The 23,836-nt window shown below is 37.2% G+C and overlaps 1 protein-coding gene across 1 annotated transcript in view; it reads left to right on the forward strand.

Annotated features, from left to right (window-relative positions):
- Stpg2 (sperm tail PG-rich repeat containing 2) overlaps positions 1 to 23,836 on the forward strand; it is a 406,599-nt gene that overhangs the window by 32,177 nt on the left and 350,586 nt on the right. Inside the window, exon 6 of the mRNA XM_076933306.1 lies at positions 2,608 to 2,719. Within this exon, the coding sequence (XP_076789421.1) occupies positions 2,608 to 2,719 (112 nt within the window). The remainder of the gene's footprint in view (positions 1 to 2,607; positions 2,720 to 23,836) is intronic.

Below are 23,836 nucleotides of genomic sequence, written 5' to 3' on the forward strand. Positions count from 1 at the left end.
GAAGTTAGAGCAGAACGTTCAGGTCAGTTCAGAGAGAATGTGAGTTCTCTGTCCACTCTGGTCCTGTGGCAAATGCTTGTACCAGCCTTGAAGCATGGTTTGCTCTTCCTGGTTGAGTGGACACTAGCTTCTCTGCTGGCTCCTTTCTCACAGCATTAGTTCTCTTCCTTTAGGGAAGTGTCCAGTGATTCTTTCTGTACCAGGCACACACGCACCTGATGGCAGCAGTAGTCAGGGTTGGAAGCTCAGACTCCTGACTGTAGCTCATTCACGGAATAAATTCTGAATCCTTTCTGTGTGCTAGCATTGAACTTAGTAACAGAGTAAGAAATAGCTTGGCATTTTTAATTTTGAAGAACTTATACCTAGGTTATTGTTCTTATTGCTTTACTCCCCTAATCTTGAAAGGTATACCTTTGTATCTTACTATTAGTTTTTAATTGTGTTAGTCTGTACTTACCTTTCTTCCTAACAGGATAAGCACTATAGACTTGTCAGACCTTCATCTTCCTCCTTTTGGCATGTTCTTTTCTTGTTGAGCATTCAAAAGAGTAAATATTTTATGTTCATCTGTTCTGAAAGCTATTTATTAATTTTGTTACTTGACAATTTTGAACACGTGTATGGTATATTCTGATCATTCTTAGCCAAAACTTCTCACCTCGGTCTTACCTCTGCCAATGCCCCTTCATCACTACCGGCCCCTTTCCCGAGTAATAACGTTGATTTTGTTTTGTGGTTCATTTTTCCCCCCAGGGCTGTCCTCATGGCCACTGGACACATGTGCTAGCATTGAACTTAGTAACAGAGTAAAAAAGAGGTTGCTATTTTTAATTTTGAAGAACTTATACCTAGTATATATAAACTCCCTTCTTCCAGTTTGCTGGTTTGCTGTGCTTCCTACTTGCTTCAGCTTAACTAGCAAGAAGAGCAGGCAGGACTGTGAGCACTGCCCATTCTGGACTGGCTTGCCAGTTCTCATCCATTTCATTTCTTCTAATGTTGACTCACTTCCAGCATCTCCCCATCTCTGTGCTATTTGTAAAGCCTTGTTTTATCCCCAGCTCACCTCGTCTTTTCCCCCTTTTCACACTGAGCTGCAGGCGCAGTCCTGCATTGTGTTAAGGCTGCTTCAGCCCTGCAGCTGCTCTTGCTCTCTGCTCTAGGTCGCCTGCATCGCACAATATTTTATTTGGAGTTGTCTTCTCATCCTGCAGTAGACATTTTCTAGTTTATATTTCCTCCTGCTTTGGGTGTTTGTGAGTTAGAATTCTTCTGAGAGATTTCACATGTAACAAAGGAAGGGTTGGACATTCTGAATGGGGGGATATATTTATACTGTTTGGGAAAGAAGTGGATGTAAGTATCACATAACAATTCTAGAATCATAAATGTACATTTATTTCATGGCTGCAAACTTATTTGAAGTTATGAAGACCAAGCTTATTTGTAAAATTCTGTACAAATGGGAATTAGTGTAAAAGTGATCCAGAATGGTGAAAGCACACTGAAGCATAGCACAGAACACTGGAACGAGCAGCAACTGTTACATAACCCAAAGTTCTGGTTTTCTGTTGCCCATGTTATTTTAATCTTTGTGTAGTATAGTTTTTAAAATGTTGAATATTGGATGTCTTTGCAGTTCTGCTCAATAAAAAGGAAAACCAGCAAGTGTGGTATATCTAAATATAATTCTAGTAATGATTAATGCTATAAGTTATAGTGGGTTTACATGAATGGCACTAAATGCCCTACATCTGTTTTTTTCTCTTTTCATTGTGTTCTAGAAAACTAATTACTAATGTATCCAAGTACAGATGAAGAATAGCTAAGAGAAGCTGGGTGGTTTTTATACTAGATCATAAAGCTAATAGGTGCGATTCCTGGCAGTCTGTCTGCTTTAGCACTTGGGACTGTTCACTACTGTTTTACTTTTTCTTTAAACTGTCTAATAGCAATGAAAATGCACTCACTCTTGATTGTTAGTGATCGTTATGCCCTTTGCCTTACTGCTTTATGATATAAACATAAAAGGCTATTTTTCTTATTTTAAGCAGAAATTAAAATACCAGGGGATTTTTGGATTTTAAAGACATATGTAGGTAGAATATCAAAAAACTTTAAAAAAAATTATCTTTGATGATATCAGTTTATGCTATAAGTATCATGGCCCATTTTCCCTTTGGAGTAATCATTAGAACAATTTTATAACAGTTCTGAATTTTAACTTCTTTCCTTGTGTGTGCGTCTGTATATGTGTGTGCGTGTGCATATGTGTGCACATCCATGCTGAGGTCAGAGGAAAACTTGTGGGGATCCTTTTCCTCTATGATGTGAGTTCTAGGGAATAAACTCAGGTTATCAGCTTGATATCAAGTGCAATCGACCCACTGCACCATGTTGGCAGTCCCAGTACTCCATCTTAAAAAAATAAAACCAACAACATGACATGTATTTTCATAAGAATTTGAATATATTGACCCAACCTGTTGATCTTATCAAATCAATCTAAAGCAGAAGCTGTTGCTATAAAAATTATTGTTGCTTATAAAAATATTTGTGTATTTAAAATTGAAAACTCTCAAATTCTGTCTGGATTTTTGAAAGGAAAAGGAAACTACATTATGAAAATATTAACATCAAGAAAGATCAAGAACATTATTACTGTACATATGTCCCACGACTATATGAAGAGATAATATTGCAAGAGGAAAAAAAGGTAAGTTGAAAGGGGTATTTCATCTATGTTCTGTATATGTCTACTGTGCTTGATGGCTGCATCACTCAATGGACATTGTAGAAGTAGGTACAGTATGTGTTCACTGTACAGCGCAGTGGTCACTGTCTCTGCTTGGACACTTTGACATATGAAATTCAGTGTTTCTGCTTTTTAAAACTCCAGTATTAGACAATTCTTCTCTTCAAATGTCTTTAAATTGACCTGAGTTTTCCCTTAGGAATAATAATAGAAATAACAACACTAGCATTGTTAGGAATAGTGATACGGAACAACTCCAGTGTTGTTCCTTCCACACCCGTCTCGTCCCTTACCCGTGCTTTCTTACATATCCCCCTTTCTCTAGTACGGCTACGACCAAGGGATCTTTGAAAGTCCTGCAGTGTCAAATTTACTTACGCTCTTTTGATGTCTTAAGAGCTTCTTAATTTGTGAATTTTGTTCTTTCTTTCTTTCTTTTTTTTAAAAATAAACTAAGCATAGCACTCCATGTGTTCTTAATTGTAAAAGCAAGATTCTCACCTTTTATTTAGGTCCCAAATTGTGTATATATTCACATAAAACTCATTTAGATGCACATTCCACTTTTAAATATATATTGAAAAAAATTTCCCATTTCAAAATTGTAGGCAAATAAAACTTTTATTTTTTCTGTATGCTTTAACTTAAGAGGTAAAGACTGTAATGTGGAAACTTAAAAAAGTTACATCTAGAGTAAGAATAGCTGACTCGCCATTAAAAAGGCTAGCAACTATTGCAATAAGAGTTTTTCCTCCCCAAGATTCCCTTGGCTTAGATGTTAACCAACCATGGAACATTTACACAAGGTAAGACATAAAATAATGTTAGAAAAAGATATATAACCACAAACAATAATGCATTTGTTTTAATAAAATAACAATTATAATAAAAAACAGATAAAATGTATTCATGTTACCTAGTAGATTCTAATGGATATATTAAGTAATTTTATATTATTCTATATATTCAGAAAAAATAGTATATTCAGAAAAAGGGTGGATAAAGCTTTTGGTTTCTGTTAAAGTTTTATTTATCAATAGAACTTATTTATACATATACATAATATTTTGTCATTGAAATACAAATAAATTATGGTCAAAATTATTTCTCTGACTGAATTGAAGACAGAATCCAATGTACCATCATGATAGGCTAATTCTCATTTCACCTCAAACCTAGTCCTCAAGATGATGTTTAGAAAAGTTACTATTGCATTAAAAATCCTCTTTTTATAATGTTATATTTTCTTAAAGGAGAAAAGTTTATATTCGATGATTTTAAGGTTAAAATAAGATCGCCTGCATTATCACATTACTTACTATGCTGTTGAAGTCACTATGGTCTAAAATGATTTAAAAAAATACCTGGTGAAATAGGTAGAATAACATGACGAACTGTAGTCAATAGCAATGGAATGGATTTTGTTTTTTTGAATATTAACATTTGTAGGTCTTTCCTTTGATCATATTCCTGAATTTGGATCATGCACTGTTCAGTGTGGTGCCTTTAGTATTTCCCACAGTGCCTAGCACACGGTAAGGACTTGAGTGATAGCTACTGTGTAAAAAGCATGATTTCTTCATGTTGGTTGTCAGGTCATTTTATATCAAATAGGAGCATAAAAAAGTATTTCTGTCTTAACTTTTAGTTCACATTTAGGAAAACTGTTTTAACTTACAGTTCTTTCTTATTTCCAGTTTTGATTTGTTCTTGTATTCTCTTCCCTTTACAGTAATTATAAGATGTGTGGCAAAATATTATCTCATAAATTTCCTATTGTACATCCCTGTTATTTGTTGCACATGGGAAACTCTTGAACACAGTGAATGGTGATACTAAAGGCTGTATTGTGCCAAGGAAGTGGTTGGCAAAGATTTACATACTATATTTTAATATAATATTTTTATTCATTTGTTATGAATTTCCTACAGTATATTTTTTATCACACTTACCTCCAACTTTTCTTTCTAGCTCTTTCTAGATTGATCCCCACCTCTTCATTCCTTCTAAACTTCTTGTACCCTCTCTCTAAAAAACAAAACAAAACAAAATAAAGCCCTGATTTAAGTTGCCCCTATACTCCAATTTTGAAGCCATTCACTGGAGTGTAGTTGACCCACCAGGGGACCACATTCTTAAAGGATACTGATTCTTATTCCTTAAGAAACAATCAGTTATTAATAGCTCTTCAATCAAGATAGGGGCTTGTAAGCCCTCTTTCCCCTCCATTTTAGACTATTGACTAGCTTGATCTTGTATAGGTTTAAGGCTGGCAACCATGGTTATTGTGAATTCATGAGGGTATTGTCATGTCTTGGGGATGCTGTTTGGCCCTGATCTTCTCCAACCTCTGGGTCTTATAATCCTTTCACTTCATCTTCTATAGTGGTTACTTTAGGAGAAAGTTACATGGGCTGTTGAGGAGAAAGTATATTCTTAATATTTGGGTGGAATGTTTTGTTATGGTGTAATTTAACCCAAGCATTTGGCTATTTTGTTTTTATCTGGATGACTTATCTGATCTTGAGAGTCAGATATTAAAGTCACTCACGACCATGGTCTCGGTTCTAATATGTAATTTTAGGTTTAGTAGTGTTTGTTTTATGAACTTGCCATCTGTTCAGTGATTATATCTTCTATATATAACAGAGAAAGTGTACCATGAAATCTAAAGAATATGGTTGCCTAACCAAGGTCCGAGAAATGACATCAGCAATGGACATGCCAGTGTAGACAGGGGAAGTCTCATAAAGCCCCTTAGACGAAGAGCTACAGGCAATTCATGACTCAGAGAGAGGGATGAGCCCCTTGGTAGGTGATCAATCCCAAGCAGTCATTCCTAAACACATGTACATATTAGCAGCACTAAATGAACTTGCAGGTTGTATTTATAAATGTGTGTGTGTATTTGTGCGTATAAAATAATTAAAGAGTAAGAGGTCATAAATTGAGAACAAGTGTGGGCACATGGGAGGAGTTGGAGGGAAAAGATGGAGGGGAGACTGATGTAAAAACAGTACAGTTCATGTATGAAATTTTCAATAATTAAAATATTTTTTAAAAATCTGAGTAAAATTTCACTAGGTGGCCAAAACTTAGGCTCTTTCCTGGTGTAACATCTTATTTCTCATGTTCATTAAAATAAATGTTTAAAAGTTACATGGAAGAGGTGGCAATTTGTCTTGTATTCATCTAAGCATATAGTAGTTGTTAATTTTAGTTCCCTTATCAATTTTGCTCAAGGTAAATAGCTACTTCAGATGCGTGGGTGGCCCCATCCTTCAACCAGGGGCCTTGCCTAACCTCTGGATATGGTCTCTACAGGTTCTCTATCCCCTTGTTGGGTATTTCAGCTAATATCATCCCCATTGGGCCCTGAGAGCCTTTGCTCTCCTGGCATCTAGGACTTCCTACACCCAGTTCCCCATCTCCCACTGCTACACACCTCTTCAATTTCCTGACCTCTGTTCTTTTCCCCAGTCTCTTCCCATACCCAATCCTGCCCCCCTTTTCCCTCCTCTTCCTTTTCTTTACCAGGTCCCTCCAACCCTCCACCTCCTGTATTAGTTCTTTCTAAGTAGATCTGAAACATTCACACTTTGGTCTTCCTTCTTGAGCTTCATATGGTCTGTGGATTGTATCTTGGGTATTCTGAGCTTTTTGGCTAATATCCGCTTATCAGTGAGTGCATGCCATGTGTGTTCTTTTGTGATTGGCTTACCTCACTCAGGATGATATTTTCTAGTTCCATCCATTTGCCTGAGAGTTTTGGTAGTCATTGTTTTTAATAGCTGAGTAGTATTCCATTGTGTAAATGTACCACATTTTCTGTATCCATTCCTTTGTTGAAGGACATCTGAATTCTTTTCAGCTTCTGGCTATTATAAATAAGGGACTATGAACATAGTGGAGCATATGTCCTTGTTATATGTTGGAGCATTTTTTGGGTATATACCCAGGAGTGGTATAGCTGGGTCCTCAGGTAGTATCATGTCCAATTTTCTGAGGAACCACCAGACTAATTTCCAGAGTGGTTGTACCAGCTTCCAATCCCACCAGCAATGGAGGAATGTTCCTTTTTCTCCACATCCTCGCCAGCATCTGCTGTGACCTGGGTTTTTGATCTTAGCCAATCTGAATTGTTCCTGTCTAAAGGAAATGCAGGGACAAAGAATGGAGCAGAGACTGAAGGAAAGGCCATCCTGAGACTGCCCCACCTAGGTCTCCATCCCATGTGCAGACACCGAACCCAGACACTGTTGCTGATGCCAAGAAGCACTTGCTGACAAGAGCCTGGTATGGCTGTCCCCTGAGAGGCTCTGCCAGAGCCTGACCAATACAGATATGGATGCTCGCAGTCAACCATTGGACTGAGCATGGGGACCCAAATGGAGAAGTTTGAAGGACTGAAGTAGCTGAAGGGGTTTGCAACCCCATAGGAAAACAACAATATTAACGAACCAGACTCCCCAGAGCTCCCAGGGACTAAATCACCAACAAAAAAGTATACATGGAGGGACCCATGGTTCCAGCTGAATATGTAGCAGAGGATGGCCTTATCTGGAATCAGTTGGAGGAGAAGCCCTTGGTCCTGTGAAGGCTCAATGCTCCAGCATAGGGAAATTCTAGGGCATTGAGGCAGGAGTGGGTTCATGAATGAGGTAACTCACTCATAGAAGCAGGAAGGTAGGGGGTATGGAATACACGAAACCAGAAAGGGGGATAATATTTGAAATGTAAATAAATAAAATAACCAATTAAAAAAAGAAAAGAGCTCCTTCAGTTAGTTGTTGAGGAAGAGAGGATTGACTTTATCTATGGATAAGCCTTCTAATAGGTTTTCCACTCCTAAGTGTTCATTCATAAACACATGATCTTTTAGGCAACACTAACTAGAGTAAGTAGGCTTTGTGTGTGTGTGTGTTTATAGAAATATGAAACTAATAATTACGGAAGAGGTAATGAATTGGAGATGGAGTGATGGTAGAGATGGAAAGGGGATAGGGATGGGTAGAAATGATATAAACACAGCATATTCAAGTATGAAATTCTCCAAAGATCAAAATAAAGATATTATAGTGATATTAATTATTGCTGTTTGAAAGAAATCTATGCCTGCTTTTTTTTCTCATGGTGATGTTCTAATATTATTTGGATGTCTACATCAGCCATGTAGACATGTAAATAAATATGTAAATAAATAAACATGTAAATAAACCCATTCACTTCACAATTAATTTTGATGCTATTACAAGAAAAACATTTTGAGTTTGATAAGCTTTAAGCAGTCCTATTTTCTTCCTTTAAAATTTGCATTTAGCTTTTTTTTTTTTTTGGTAAAGTAGATTTACTAATCCTAGCTATTAAAGTAATTAAAGAGTGGGACTAGAGAAGTGGCTCACTGGTTTAGAACACTTGATGCTCTTACAGACAATCTAGGTTTGCTTTTCAGAACCCCCACATGGAGGGTCACAGGTATTTCCATGTTGCAGTTTCTTCAGGTCTTTGGGCATTAGGAATGCATGTAATGGATATATTCATATGCTGGCAGAACACTCATAACATAAAAATGAATAAAACTTAAAAAACAATTATTGGATATTTATAGTTATTGGGATACCATGTATACCCAGGTATATGTACACAAACACACATATACATATATATCATATTGATTGTTGGGGTACATTGTGTGAAGATGTCTCTACATATTCAATTGTTAATTCTGTACTGGCAGAGAGCCAAGTGATGGCAGGATTCTGGTATTGCCATTCCTATGGCCCATTAACTGGGTATCTATTTTGTAAATATTTCTTCTTCCTCACCTGCCTAAGTCAATCTAGAATAGTATCTGATTGGTTGTAATAAAAATCTGATGCTGGAAGTAAAGGGTGGGTCTTCCAGGCTGAGAGAAGGACTCTGGGAGAAAAAAAAAATCAGAACTGGGAGATGGAACCATCAGACACAGGGGTGAATGAATAGATGGACCAAAGCTGAGCAAAGAGGTAGAGCTGGCAGCCATGTGGTGGGATGTAATGCCAGGATTAGTCGGGTTAGATCAGCTGAGAGACTGCCCTAGATGAAAGGCCTAAGCTTTAAAATACTAAAAATCCTCTGTCTCCCTGTCTCTGTCTATCATTTATCAATCTATCTATCTATCTATCTATCTATCTATCTATCTATCTATCTATCTGTGTTTATTCTGTGTTCACATTAATTGTGACTGTCATGGGTTGTGAGATAATTTCAGTAAAGTTCAAGCTTGGTTGCTTACTCATCCAATTTAAGAGTAAATTACCATAGTGATGGAAGCAACAGCAGTTGCCTTAAATATCTGTATAGAAAGTAAAATTTGTAAAAATGTAGTCTATAAACTATTGTTGTACCTTCAAGATTGATTAAAATTATTATTCATTGAAGGCTATTTCTCATAAATTTATTTATACATGAAATGCACATTTAAAAATGTTGTAAATGTTTTTACTGTAGTTTATATTTGATGTCTTAGATCATCATTTTAAAAGAACAATTTCAATGTTATTTTTTAACAGCTTAGGTATAATATGATAAAAACTTTATTTTAAAAGCAACTAGATTCTTGAATTCTCATCTGTTTTACAAGGTAAAATGATAATCTTTTTATTTCATCAAATATATATGTATTTTATAAATTGTTTTCAATAAGTGTAAATTTTTTAATAGAGTGAAATCATTTTAAAGAAGCTAGAGATATTCAATAATACTTTCAAAGTAGCATTTGGAAAGATTTATGTTGATAATCAAATTATATGTAACTATCCACAAATAGTTTTATGATGGAAAATATTACCTCTTATGGTTTACAAATATATGTTGCTGTATCATAATATGGAGTTGATAGCTCATGAGTCAGTCAAGAAATGTAGGAGGAATTAAGTAGATGTCAAGGTCATTTTAGAAGAATGGATCTAGTATACAGTAGTAGTATATTTAAGACTTTATAGACATGTAGTAGAGATGATGTATGTAAGGGAAATGAGAGCGGTGTCTTGGTAAGACTAATGAGCACCTGCAATAGTCATCTTTGCTTTTCAGACTGAACCTTTTAGGTGATCAATCAGTCAGGAGAGGTAGGCAGTGACCGCTAGGTGGGTCATTAGCGCTCTGCTGCCTGTGTGCCCAGGGTGACCCACATCTGTCTTCATTAGAAGTTTGCTTGCTGCCAGGAGTGAACAGATGGTCATTATTGCCACTGCTGCCCTATGGGCCAACCTAGAGGACATACAAAGTCATTTCACCCATTCACATCCACGTTTACCTGTTTTGATGTGGGAAAAACACTTTAAGATATGGTGAATGTTAAGATATTTTTGTAAACATTCTTATATAGATTTATGTTTGCAAAGAACTTATACCAAATATTATTTTAGAGAAAATGGAAACTATTTCAATGTCTAGTAAAAATATACATTGAAAAGGCTAGGTTATACTTAAATTATAAATTAAGTGTAGGCTAGTTGTAAATTTTTATTCAGATTATCTTAGTTTAATGGTATTGACTTAATACAGGTCAAATCTAAATAGCATGATTACCTTTGATGGCACATCTGTTTCAAGATACCATACATTTCAGCATTCTCTTCCATTAATCTACAGGACTTCCGAGAGGATTATGCTTTATAAGAAGGTGCTAAGACACCACATTTAAGATACTGCAAGCTTGATGTCTTTACATACAGTGATGCGATGTAAAGAAATGGAGAATCATGTTTGTAATATTAAAATATGCAAATCTAGTGATAATTATATCTTTAAAGGACATTCTGTGAGTGATAGCAAGCATTTTGCAAGAACACAAGTATCATGTCCACCATAACCCTTTGGGTATGAGCAGACTCTGATGTGTGCACTTGTCCTTGGGATGTTGCTTGCTACTCTTTAACTCTACATAGAAGCTCCTGTTCATTTCCCAGGGCCACAGACACCTGCATGTACTCAGAACTCTGACTTCGTGAAAATACCTTATGAAATGGTTATCTTAGGAAGTGGTTACTCTTCACATCATTTTGTGAACAGGACAGCAAATCTAGCATGATTTGTTTTGAAACTTGCAAGCTAGTGTCCTGGAGAACTGAAACACTTGACAATTCTAGAAACCATTTTTTCCCTAAATAAAACTAGCTGTGTATTTATTTTCTCTTCATGAAGTTTTCCAAGAGAAATATACTCTGAGGATTTTCAAGTTGTAGTAGTAACAACATCAAAAGGGTATAATTTCTGTTATAATATTAAATGAAGGGATTTTTACCTAGGAATTTAATTCATTAGAATTTATTTTTCTTGTAATTGTCAATTTGCATTACAGTTGGGACGGGAAGTGAAAGATTTTAAGGCTCATATTTGAGAATATATTCAGGTTCTGTGTCTTGAGATTGAATTTGTTTTTTTTTTTTGAATCGGGAAAAGTGTCCTTATGTTCAGTTTCAAGATGTCTAAGTATCAAGACAGTAAAGGAATAGAACTCTTTTTGTGGGACATCTGCACAATACATCTTTAGGTCAATATTGTACTCACTTAAATAGCTTAAAGTGACAGAGACCACATTCATACTATAAGCATCTTTGCTCCTGTGAGTAGAAACTTTCATGTTGGTGAACTTGGCCTTTTGCCTTTACTTGCATTATATTTTATGGGTATTCTTGGACCTGTAGGGTCTATCAATTAAATTTGATAATTAACTTGGTAATTTTATATGTGTTACATTTACAAAATATTTCTAATATACATAGTAACATTTATTTATACTTTTCTCTGTTAACATGCCTTTTAGCTTGTGGGGCAACAATTCTCAAACTCTTTCTTGAAACACTTTACATGGTTTTTACTGTTGATGACTTCAAATAACTTTAATTAATTTTTGTACATGGTCTTATAAGTTGAAACTGAAAAATGACAATACTGTAGAATAGTTAAGAGGATGAGAAAATAGGTGAAAAAACAATCAAATGTTATTATGAAACTAAGTTTTATCTTGAAGGTCCCCTGAAAGAGTATCAGGGGCTTCCAGGGGTCACTGAAACAAACATTGAAAATAGTAATTACGGGTTTTGAAGTGAGAAAGCATCATAGTGGTAGGTTGCGGTTTCAATTCTGACGCCAGAGTTTTTTCTGTACACGTTATAGCAGGGTCCGCTATATTATAAAGCTATGTGTTTGATATATATCCAGATCCAGCATTTGCTGGCTATGTTTTAGTTTAGAAGTTAAATACACAGTGAAGTTCTAACAGAATGAGCATGGCTCTTCTCACTGCATCTTTTAGAAGTATGGCGACCTTTACAGATTTTTCTGGCATTTGCAAGTCATATATCACATGCCCTCTAATATTGTACTGTCAGCAGGGAACCTGAAGATGGGGTAGTTTGAAAAGGCAGTTGTAGGGAAAGCAAACTTTGAAATATCCTTAATGGCTTTAAATGTCAACAATTACAGTCCAGTCTCAACATTCCACATCTCTAGAGAATTTCATATTTATCACTTTATAAACCTCTTCTTTTTTTCTAGTTTATTATTTATGCATTTAAATGAACATGTAAACTGGCACCTGAAATCATGTCTTAAAGTGTACATATGTTGTAGAATGGTTGACTCTGGATAATTAACAAATGCGATACTAATTTATAGTTACCATTTTGGTATTGACAGCAATATATACTCAGTATTTTATAGGACTGTAACATGTCATTATTTACTGTCATCGCCATGTTTTGTCAAAGAGTTCGTGAACACATATACAACTGGAACATGTATCCTTGACCAACATTTTCTTGACCCTCACTCCTCAAATACCTCTGGTAATGAAATCTTTTTGTATCAACTTTCTTTACAGCTGAGTCAGGCCACACAGTGTTTCTGCTTGTCATTTCGCTTTACATAATCCTCTGGTTCATATATAGTATTGCAAATAACAGGATTTCATTTTTTGTGGCTAAGTAATAGTCCATTGTATTTATTTTTATTATTTGGTCATTCATTGCTAGGTTAATTCCATGTTACCTTTTTCCTCTGCTGTTCTGGTGAGAACTGGGCATATCCTATCTCTGATTCATTCTGTCAATTTTTTTCTCTGATTTATCACTTTGCCTGACCCTCAATTAGATATCACTTTCAAACATGGGTGCTTCCTCCAACAAACTAACCTTACCTGCATTGTTTAGAATTCAAGGTGTGTACTGAGGGTGTGTCTGTATCCCAGCCAGAGGGATTAAAGGAGTGTTAATCCAGCTGAATCACACAGACATAGAAGGTCTTTGGATGTGATACCTTGCCAGAGCAGCTATGTTGCTGGATTAAAATTCCTCTACACACCTTATATATTCTTTTTATTTTATTTTATTTTTTTGAGACAGGGTTTCTCTGTATAGCTCTGGCTGTCCTGGAACACACTCTGTAGATCAGGCTTATATTCTTTTTATAATTTCTCATTCTCTAACTCCCTTCATATCATCCCCACATCCCCCAAAACAAACCTTTTTTCTTTCTTTTATGAATTAGAAAACAAACAAATCAGAACAAGACAAAATAAACAGAAAAATAAGAGCAAAAAAAAGCATAAGAAGCAGATACAGACCTATAGACACATACATAAAAACACAAAATCACTAACCATAATATATAAGCAAAAGATCCGCAAGGCAAACCAACCAACCAGCCAGCCAGCCAGCCAGCCAGCCAACCAACCAACCAACCAAACAACATCACCAAACTCCCAGATAAAGCAGTATAAGGCATCAAAACCTTCCAAAAATATTATTGAGTTCATTTTGTTGACCATCTATTTGGCACAGGGCCTGTCTTTTGAGTTTGTTTTGTATACCCTGTTAGTAGTTCATTGGAGAAAACTAATTCATCATTTGCAAGTACTTATCAATTGGAGATGGCTTCTGGGATAGGGACAGAGTTTGTATCCACTTCTCCTTGTAGCACTGGGACCCCATCTGGTACAGACCTGTGAAGCTCTGTATTTGCCGCTATAGTCTCTGAGAGTTCATATTTGTATCAGTCCTGCTGTATTGAGAAGGTCCTATTTTCTTGGCATCCTCTATCCACTCTGGCTTTTATAATCTTTCCAATTCCTCTTCTGCAGATTCCTTGAGACCTGAGGGAAGGGTTTCATGGAAACGTTCCATTTAGGACTGACTGAGTGTTCTCTCAGTTCTCTACCTGGGCATCTAGAGTCACACATTGTCTAGCTGTGTGTCTCTGTTGACTGTGGCAAGAGGAACCTTCTCTGATGATGTCTAAGCAACATATTGATCTATGAGTACAGCAGAATATCACTAGGGGTGTTTCTTTAGCAGAATAGTAGTACCTGGTTTTTCCCTGGGTCCATAGTTTATCAAGTTTTAGGTTCCTGGCTGCCTGAGCAGTGTCAGGGATAAGTTCCATTTCCTGGAGTAGGTTTTAAATCCAAGCAGACAGTTACTCATACAACTTGTGTGCCATTATTGTACCAGCATGAGATAGGGTCTTTTAATGCGACTGGGTCTCACTGATTTGGCCAAACTAGCTGGCCAACAATCTTGAGAGATCTACCTGTTTATGCCTCCATTGGCTGGGATTAGGAGTGTTTTCAACCATACTGTATTTTTATGTGGGTTCTGGGAATCAAATTTAGGTTCCCATGCTTATATGAAGCAAGGTTACTAACTGAGCTATTTTTCCAGCCCATAATTCTATGTTGTTTTGTAATATATTTTCAAGCCATATTATAGAAACTATTATATTACTAATTTTTTATTTGGAATTTAAAAATTAAGACATAAAGCTGTGTATGGATGGCATACACCTTTAATTCCAGTACTTTAGAGACAGAGGCAGGCAGATCTGTAAGTCCACATTTGTAAGTTCATTGAAGGTTACACTGGGAAACTCTATCTTGAAAAACAACAAAACAAAGCAACAACAACAACAACAACACACACACACACACACACACACTTTTCCCCTCCCTTTTTCTGCCCAATCTCTCCCAATGCACCCTTCTCAAATTTATGGCCTCTTTAAAAATTATTATTGTTATACATATACACACACAGAAATATGTAATTATAAACTGCTGAGTATGTTTATTGTTGCTTATATGTATTTATTTTCAGGGCTGAAATACTTGGTATTGGATAACCAAGTAAGAGGAGGCTCATCTCTGGAAGAGTTACTCTCCTTTTCTAAGAAGACTTTAATTGTCCATAGCACTTCATCGAGGAATATGGCCACATGAGATTTCTTCCTTCTATCTCAGCATAGCTATTTGTATTGTCATTGTTCAAATCTTGTTTAGGCAGCCATATTGTTGAGGTTTCCTGGGTTTAGAGTTCCTGTAACAATCTCACAGGAGACATCCTGAGTCCTCTGGCTCTTACAATTTTTCTTTCCACTCTTTCCTTTGATGTTCCCCAACATCCCCTAAGGTGTAGGTGTTGTGTTGTAGATGTGTTAATTGGTGTGAGTAGCCTAAGATCCGTTGTAGAAATACATTTTGACCATTTGTAGTATTTTGTAATGGTCTGAAGCTTATTTGATGAGGGGTGAAAGCTACCTGTGGATATAAGGGTAGGTATTTAGAATACAGTTAGGAATTATACTAGTTTAAGAAGGTGGCTATAGTTAGTTCTATCTAATATCTATGACCTTACTCATGGCTAGTTTGCTAGGCTTGTATAGTAGCGTGTATGATTTCTTCCTTAAGTGGAGTGGGCCTTAACTCCAATTAGATATGGTTGGTTACTTTAAGATAGAAGTGCCACTATTGCACTTTTTGGGATATATTTCCATACTGGCATTGCTGTGATTTGCTTTTATTCCTTGGTAGTTTTCCAAGCTTCACATTGGAGTTTTTCTTAAGTAGTCTATGGTGTACAGATCATTACCACCCCAAGTGGCATAACTTTTGTGAAATAAATGAAAACAGAAAGTTGCTTTGCCTTGTTAATTCAATGATAAATGGTTGATGGAATTCTGGATGATAGAAAAAATCTGTGAATTTAAAACCCCAAAGCCTTGTGTTTATAACTATCAGTGGAGCATACTATTAACAAGACTTGAACATCTAGACAAAGAAGTGATTATTGCTGAGAATCTTTCTCAGTGTGTTAGCTTGCTTTCTTGTACCTTTAAACTTTATAGTTAATATTTTCATAAAACCAATGGAATAACCCAAGTGTGGCTATTTTAAAGGTATAAAAATGAAATGCTACACATATTTTACATTTTGATGCTACCATTTTTTTCTGTTCCAAAAACTTAGCCAAGGCAATGTAATCTTGATATGTAATAATAGAGAATATTATTAGAAAAATAAACTCTTGTACTTACTATTTAAATGACCAAATATCTTTTATTGGCTCATTGAACTAAAGGTGTCTTTCAAACTGAGGTGTGGTACTTATAGTACCTACCTAGCTCTACTGTCCTGGGTCAGGATCAAGTATTTTTTATAGCTTTTATTTATAGAGTTTCAGACTTTGAAAATTCAGACCCAGAATTGCTTCCTGAAAAATATTCACTTGTTTCTTTCTAATAATCAAACACATAGTCTCAGTTTCTCATTACATAATTGCTTTCATCTGAGGAGAATGATTGACTCTTAACAAACCAGATGGATTGCTTAGATTCCTACAGAAATAGGTGAGAAGAAAACATTTCCTCAATGTGCTTTTACGATTGATGAGGGCACATTTGAATGCCGAGTCTTCTGGCATCCATAAATGCTAACCTCTTAAAAGGGAATTGGATTTCTTCACATTTATGAATACACATTGTATGGTTAATAAAAAGAACTGTAACTGATATTGATTGTCAGAAATAATAAAGTTGTGAATAAATAAAGTGGTCACTTGTATACCTACAGGTGAAGAGAATAAATTAGGTAATTTGAGTGCATGCAATACCCTTAATAGTGAGAATGATTTATGGATATTGCATCTTCTAGATTCATGAATAGCAACATTAATAGTTATTCTGGTAGAAAGGCCATTTCTGCTGGCTTTTATCCATGTGCCTACAGATGAAGATATATTTTTTCTTGTTAGATATGGATAAGGGAATGTGACATGATCTCTTTTTCCAAATGGAATAAATATTAAAGTGCATGTCTCTCTAGATTTTGACAAATAACTTCTGCATTAATTCATACTTTATTTCCTACTGGGGTTGCCTTTCCTGAGAATATGACTCGCTTAAAAACTTTCCATCAAACATGTAATTTTGGAAGATTCTTGGCCACTAAAGCAATTTGCACATTTAGGTTAGATTATATACTTAAGTATAATATATATATATATATATAATATATATTATACATATTTGTATATGAACCAAACTTCTGATAAATATTAAAATTTATATCATTTTTGAAAAGCCAAAGACAATGAGGCATCAGATGCTTGAGGTCCCTTCAAGTCACAACATAATTTATTAAATATAATGAAGTAAAATTAATGTTCCATTAAATTCTGCTCATTTGCTCACAAAATTTGTTTCAACCAGAATTAAAACCAGAAGTATACATTGCAATTGGTTTATATGTATCTTTTATTGTACATTTTCCTCTACATCTTTTTCTATATTATATTTATTGAGAAAACACAGGTTATTATTTTTAAAATAATCACTTTTATTTGTGTGTATATATGTACATTTGTGTGACTGTATGCCACAAACTGTAGCACACTGCCTTACTATACTACAAATATTCAGATTGAGGCATGGATGTATATATCATCAAATTTACTCACAGTAAGGAGTTTGTAGTCATAAGAATATTCCTTGAATTGGAGACATGGCTCGATAGTTAAGTTTTCTTATCTTTTCTGCCTGTGCAAGATAATCTCTAACATGCCCAAGTTACACTTGTATTATCTTGGTGGAAGCCACATAGTTTCTCTACGTAGCCCTGCCTATCCTGAACTTGCTTTGTAGATCAGCCTGGCCTCAAATTCACAGAGCTCCTCCTGCCTCTGCCTTTGGAGTGTTGGGATTAAAGGTATGTGGCACCACCATCTGGCCAAGAATGGGTTTTATTGTGGAATTACAATCATATAATATACTCTGATAATATTCCTGTATCCTATTCCTCTCTTCTATTCAATAGCCCATGCATTTTATTTCTAGATAGTCCAAACTATAATTTTATGTGTTTTGCAAAAACCTGGATTCTGTATACAAGAGAAGAGTATATTTGTCTTTCTGCACCTGGCTTCTTTTCTTAATGTGATGATCTCCATTAACATTATTATTATTTTTTTTGTATCAACAGAATGTGTGTTTTTTTTTTTTTTAATGCTTTTTCCCTGTAAAGAAGAAAGGTACCACACTTTCTTTATCCAGTCACCTTTCGGTGGGCATGTAGGATGATTTTAATGTTGGCTACTGTAGTACCCCTAATAAACATGGATGCCATAGTATCTCTGTTTTATGCTGAATTTGAATTCTTTAAATATGTACCAAAGAGTGAGATAGCTGAATCATATGGAATTCTAGTATTTTCTGTTTTTGTTTTCTTGGTAGCCATTCTTTTTTTTTTTTTTAATTTTATTCTTCTTCTGTCATATATTATACATTGATTGCAGTTACCCCTCCCTCCCTTTGCAGTCTCCCCACTACCTCTCTACACCCCCAATGCTCCCTCCCCTCAGAGAAGAACAGGCCTCCTAGGGAATTAACCAAGCATGGCATAGCCAGCTACAATAAGACCAAACACATACCATCTCATTGTGGGGCAGAAGACTGTGAAAGGATAGCATGGTTTCTGGTTGAGCACTGGCTAGAGATGGCCGGAGACCCAACAGGTATCCTTGCAAGGGACAGCATGCATTTCACCACACTCCCAGACTCCAGGCTCCTGACACTCGCCAAAGACCTCCATTGATCAGCACCTTTCAATCATGTCAGGCAATACCCCTACCAGCCTCTCCACAGGTAGAGGGCGTGACTATAGGCCACAGAGCCTCAAGAGATCTCCATATTAATGAGATACCTAAAGGCCAGAGGGCATAGCCAATTAAACATTCCTTCCCAGACCCTTCTCCTTACAAACACTATTTAACCTCAGGCCCACCCTGAGGATACAGGGTACAGCTACATCCACTTTCCACCATGACAATAAACATTTTGGAACCATGGACTTCCTCATGTCTTTGGGACCTGCCATGGAGAACCGTAGAGAGGGCCTTTGACTACTGAGCTGCTGTCTAATCTCCCATGGAGGACCTCTCTGCGTTCCGCCATGGAGGCCTGCCAACTCAAGCAAGCTAGCTGAGCCAGCCTTGACCCAGCCAAGCGAGTCACCAACAGAGACCACTGGTCTCCTGGTCAGCCGCTTTGGCCTGGAGACCCCCAACCCAGGAGTTCTGCTCCCACAAGACTTCAGGCTGAGACTTCTCCACACCTGGGCAGAGCCACACGGCTTCTCATAGCCCAGCATCTGCCCACCAGCGCACTGCGTGGAGTAAACTCAGTCAAATTCCCGCACTTCTGCTCCCTGAGCCACGGTTCCAGCTGCCTGGGGTGGCAGACAAATGGAATTCACAACTCAGCTCAACAGGACCCATGTCCACATGTGAGCTACAGACCTACATCTCAAGGTTGCACAAGGCAACCCAGAAGCATAAAAAAAGGTCTCATAAGTAGGCAAGAGTCAGAGACAGACTCTGCTCCATTGTTGGGAATCTCACAAGAATACAACTTATTTAGTCATAACATGTAGAAGACCCTTACAAACTAACTCCCTGACCTCTGTGAACCCCCGTGAGTCCTCTTGGTTCTGTGGGCTGTGCTCTCATGGTGTCCTTGACCCATCTGGTTCCTCTGGTCCTTTCTCTCCCTCCTCTGCAGGACTCACCCATCTCCGTGTACTGTTTGGCTGTGGGACTCTGCATCTGTTCCCTTGATAGTCATTCTTACTGGAGTAAGATTGAATCTCAATGTAGTTGCATGTGCATTTCCCTGATAAAGATATTGGACCTTTTTTTCATGTATTTATTGGCCATTTGCATTTTACTCTTGGTAGCTATCTGTTTAGTTCATTTACCCATCTATCAACTGGATTGTTTGATCTTGTTGTTTACTTTTTTGAGTTCTTTACTTTGTCTATTAATTCCCTGTCAGGTATGAGACAGCGATCTGACAAAGCTTTCCTCCAGTGTACTGGCTCTACCCTCACTTAGTGAACTGTCCTTTGCTGTAAAGAAGTTGCTTAATGTAATAGAATCCCATTTGTCAATTCTTGTTATTTCCTGAGCTACTTGAGCCCTATTTAGAGAATCCTTGTTTTTGCTCCTTACTTAGATCTTGTAGCATTTCCTCAATGTTTTAAAATTTCTTCAATTAAAAAGATGTTTTAACCAGAATTAAAATCAGAACCATATAATTGTTTGATACATTTATTTTATTATAAAGCTTCCTATACATCTTTTTCTATCTTATATTTATTGGAAAGACACAGGTTATTGTGACTTGTAGTTACAGGCTATTGTAAGCTGCCTGACATGGGTCCTTTGAACTAGGATCCTCTGGAAAAGGAGCAAGTATATTTAACCACTGAGCCACCTCTCCAGCCTCTGTTCTTTTATTGAATTTCCCATTATTAGGCTTTGATGAATCCTCCTCATTGATAGAATATATTCTTTTGTTTTTGCATGTTCTATAGGTTGCTAGGCTTAGTGACATATTCAAATTAATGTTCAATCCTTCCAGCATGGCTATTTATTGTACAAAAGTACTGTCTGCTGACTTTAGAAGTCACATGGTGTTGGCTCTCACTTTTAGTGTTGGTGGTGGTCGTTCGTGGTTGCAATCTTGATCTAGTTATTTATGAGGTCTGAAATGGTTATGTTGTATGATTTTATACTTTCTGTTAGTTGAAAGATATGTTACCATTTGGTTACTGTAGGAATTGTGCAATGGTTCATATAGATAAGGCAATCTAAATACTTGATTCTTTTCATTTGTTACTGCTTTTCAAAACAATACATTTTTGCATAGCATTCTTTAATAGTATTTGTTTTTCAAAGCCCACTTCCCTGAGACACACTTCCTCCAAAAGGGCTGTTTAAAAGCCCAAAGTTCAAAATCTCCTCTGAGACTCATGGCAATCTTTTAATTGTAATCCCCTATAAAATCAAAATGAAAAAGCAGATTGAATATTTCCAACATACAACAGCACAACATTCCAGAGGGAGAAAACGGACCATAGTGTAGAAATACTGGGCCAAAAACCACCTGCATCTCCATGTCTGATGTCAAAGAAGTCTTAAGATCTTCAACTCCTTTCAGTTTTATTGACTGCAGCACACTTCTTCCTCTTGGACTGATTATACGTTATGCTAGTAGCTTTCCTCAGCAGGTATCCCATGGCTCTGGCATCTCCAACACTTTGGTGTCTCCAGTGCAATCCAGGCTTCACCTTCACAACCTCACACAATAACCTCCCTAGGGTTCCATGTAGGGGCACTCCTGATACATGCAAGGAATCAAAGGCTTCTTCTTAGCCTAGAGGGAGATTTTACAACACCTTTCTTATATCCTTTAACCTAAAGCCAGAACCATGTGCCCTAAGCTGCCAGGGTCTGCAGATTACTGGGGCTGTTCAAATATATTGTCATCATCTTTCTGTTTTTGATGTTCTCCGTCATTGCTTCAGCTTTTATTTAATATCTTTTCACAAGTTGGAAGCTTAACTGGGTGGGGCGTGTTCTGGGATCACCAGTCCCTCTATTTTATTTAGCGTCAGGCTGTTCTTTAAACTTATATCTTTGAGCACAAGACTTAGCTCCATTATACTTCCTGGTTCTCCTTTTCCCTCACAATTGTACAGTTTGCATTTTGTTTCTTCAGCCTAGCTTGTTCCTTTTAATTATAGATCTGCATACTAATAACCAAACGACAGAGTTAATACTGTGCTGTCTTGAAATTTCCTCTGCCAATGCCATTAATCTTAGTCTTCAATTCAGCCCCAGGCAGATTTTTAGGAAAAAGGCAAAAAGCAGCCATATTCTTTGGTAAAATCTCACAAGAATGGTCTCTAGGCCACTTAATATTCTCTGAAACTTCTTGAGCTGGGTTCTCATAATCTACATTGCTTTCCGTACCACTGTCTTCTATGTTTCTACTGGTATTGCCCATTATACCCTGCTTAAAGTATTCAACTGTTTTCCAAATATAAAATCCCAAAGTCAACATTCTGCTGATAAGCCACATGGTCAGGCCTGTCACAGAAATTCCCAGCTTCCTGGTACCAACTTCAGTCTGAGTCAGTGCTCTATTGCTGTGAAGAGACACCATATTCATGGCAACTCTTATAAAAGAAAATGCTTGATTGGGGCTTGCTTATAATTCAGAGGTTTAGTCTATAATTAGAGTATTATTAGCATGTTAAGAAGCATGGCAGCACACAGGCTGACACTTCCTAATCTTTTCAAATAGCCCCACTCTCCAAATGCAATAGAACATTGACCAGACAGTCTTTTTACTTTGTCCAGTGCAGTGTTTTTTTTTTTTTTTCACTTTTTATATCACATTTGCTTCCCAGTCTCTCAATGTCTTTCTACCCCTTTCCTTGTCCACTGGACTCCCAGCCAATTAATAAAAAAGTCCAATTTGTGTTGTCCATATACTTAGTGAAAAATGATTGACTTCTCAGTGGCTCACTCCCTTAAGGAAAATTGAGTCCTACTCCACCTGTACCTCTGACAGAGGCCATCAATTGTGGCTTATCACATCAGCATCCTTATCACAATTTTAGAGTTCTCTGATGGCTTCCTTTGTATTTTGAGGGGGTGTTGGTTAGGGCTAGGAGTTAGCACAGAATTCTTTCATGTTCCTCTTTCTCAGTTGTGCATCTACAGTCACTGATATCACTGCTAGAGGAGCTTCTTTGCTGTCCATAGTCAGCTGGAACCTGGGTTCAGACATAGCCTCTGACAACAGTACAGACCATGAACATGGCCTCTGGCTGCAGTAGGAACATAGATCCAGACAAGGCCTTTAGACTTCAACGTGGCCCCTCGTGGCAGCACAGCCTACAGCCTACAGCCATTGAGATGGCTTCAGGTTGCAGCATAGAACATAGATATTTGCATGGTCTTTAGTGGTTAATAGCATAGACACTGGCTAATGTAGGACCATGGACCAATACATCACCCTGGGCAGCAGGACAGGCTAAGATATTACCATGGCCTCAGGTGGCAGTGAAGGCACATCTCATGGACATCAACATGGCCTCAGGCTGACACACAGATCACAAACATCCTCATGGTGATAGGTAGTAACCCACATTACATGGACATCTACCTTGCAACTGGCTGCATCAGGGCCAGTGACCCAAACATGGCCCTGACCATCTTGCCCAGAGTCAGGGCATCTACAGGGGTGGGAGTGGGGAAGTGGGGCAGGGTTGGTGTTGGCATCTATATAAGCTCCAGGATGCTACACTCAACCCCACTGACAACACTGGGCATTGGCCTGACTTGTTCCACCTTTGACCCCAGCGCCCTCTCACACCTGTCACTGGCATTACATCTCCAGTTCTGCCCCTCTCCACAGTGCAAGCACCCCTCTGTTCTTGCATTGTTTCCACATCTCTATCACCCTTGGTCACCATAGAGGTGCCCGCTGGCCTGTTTGCACCTGCCAGTGCAGTTGTTTTTTACATGGGTTGTGCATTAGAATCCTACTTTTCTTTTAAAATGTCTGTTTGTCCTGGCTTCTGGGTCAGCAGCGTTGGTAGATGGACTCTTTTGTGTAGTTGTAGAGTTCTTCCAGTGACTGATTCAACATTGAATTAAGAACTACCATTGCAAGGATTGCACGATCTCTATGAGCTTCTTTCTCACTGTGATTTATTTATCAGATGCATTTTTGGATCACATATCTCTTTAGCACTGAGCTCAGGCTTGTCTTGGATGTCATTTTACTTTTTACAATCTCAGAGGAAAGTTTAAAAAGATTGTGATGCAGAAAAGTTTAGAGCAATGTAACCAACATCTGCATGGTTAAAATACAGAAGGCAGCCTGTGAGTTTTTTAAATGATGAGAAGTTTC

Source organism: Arvicanthis niloticus, chromosome 4, assembly GCF_011762505.2.
Source record: "Arvicanthis niloticus isolate mArvNil1 chromosome 4, mArvNil1.pat.X, whole genome shotgun sequence".
Classification (NCBI taxonomy): Eukaryota; Metazoa; Chordata; class Mammalia; order Rodentia; family Muridae; genus Arvicanthis; species Arvicanthis niloticus.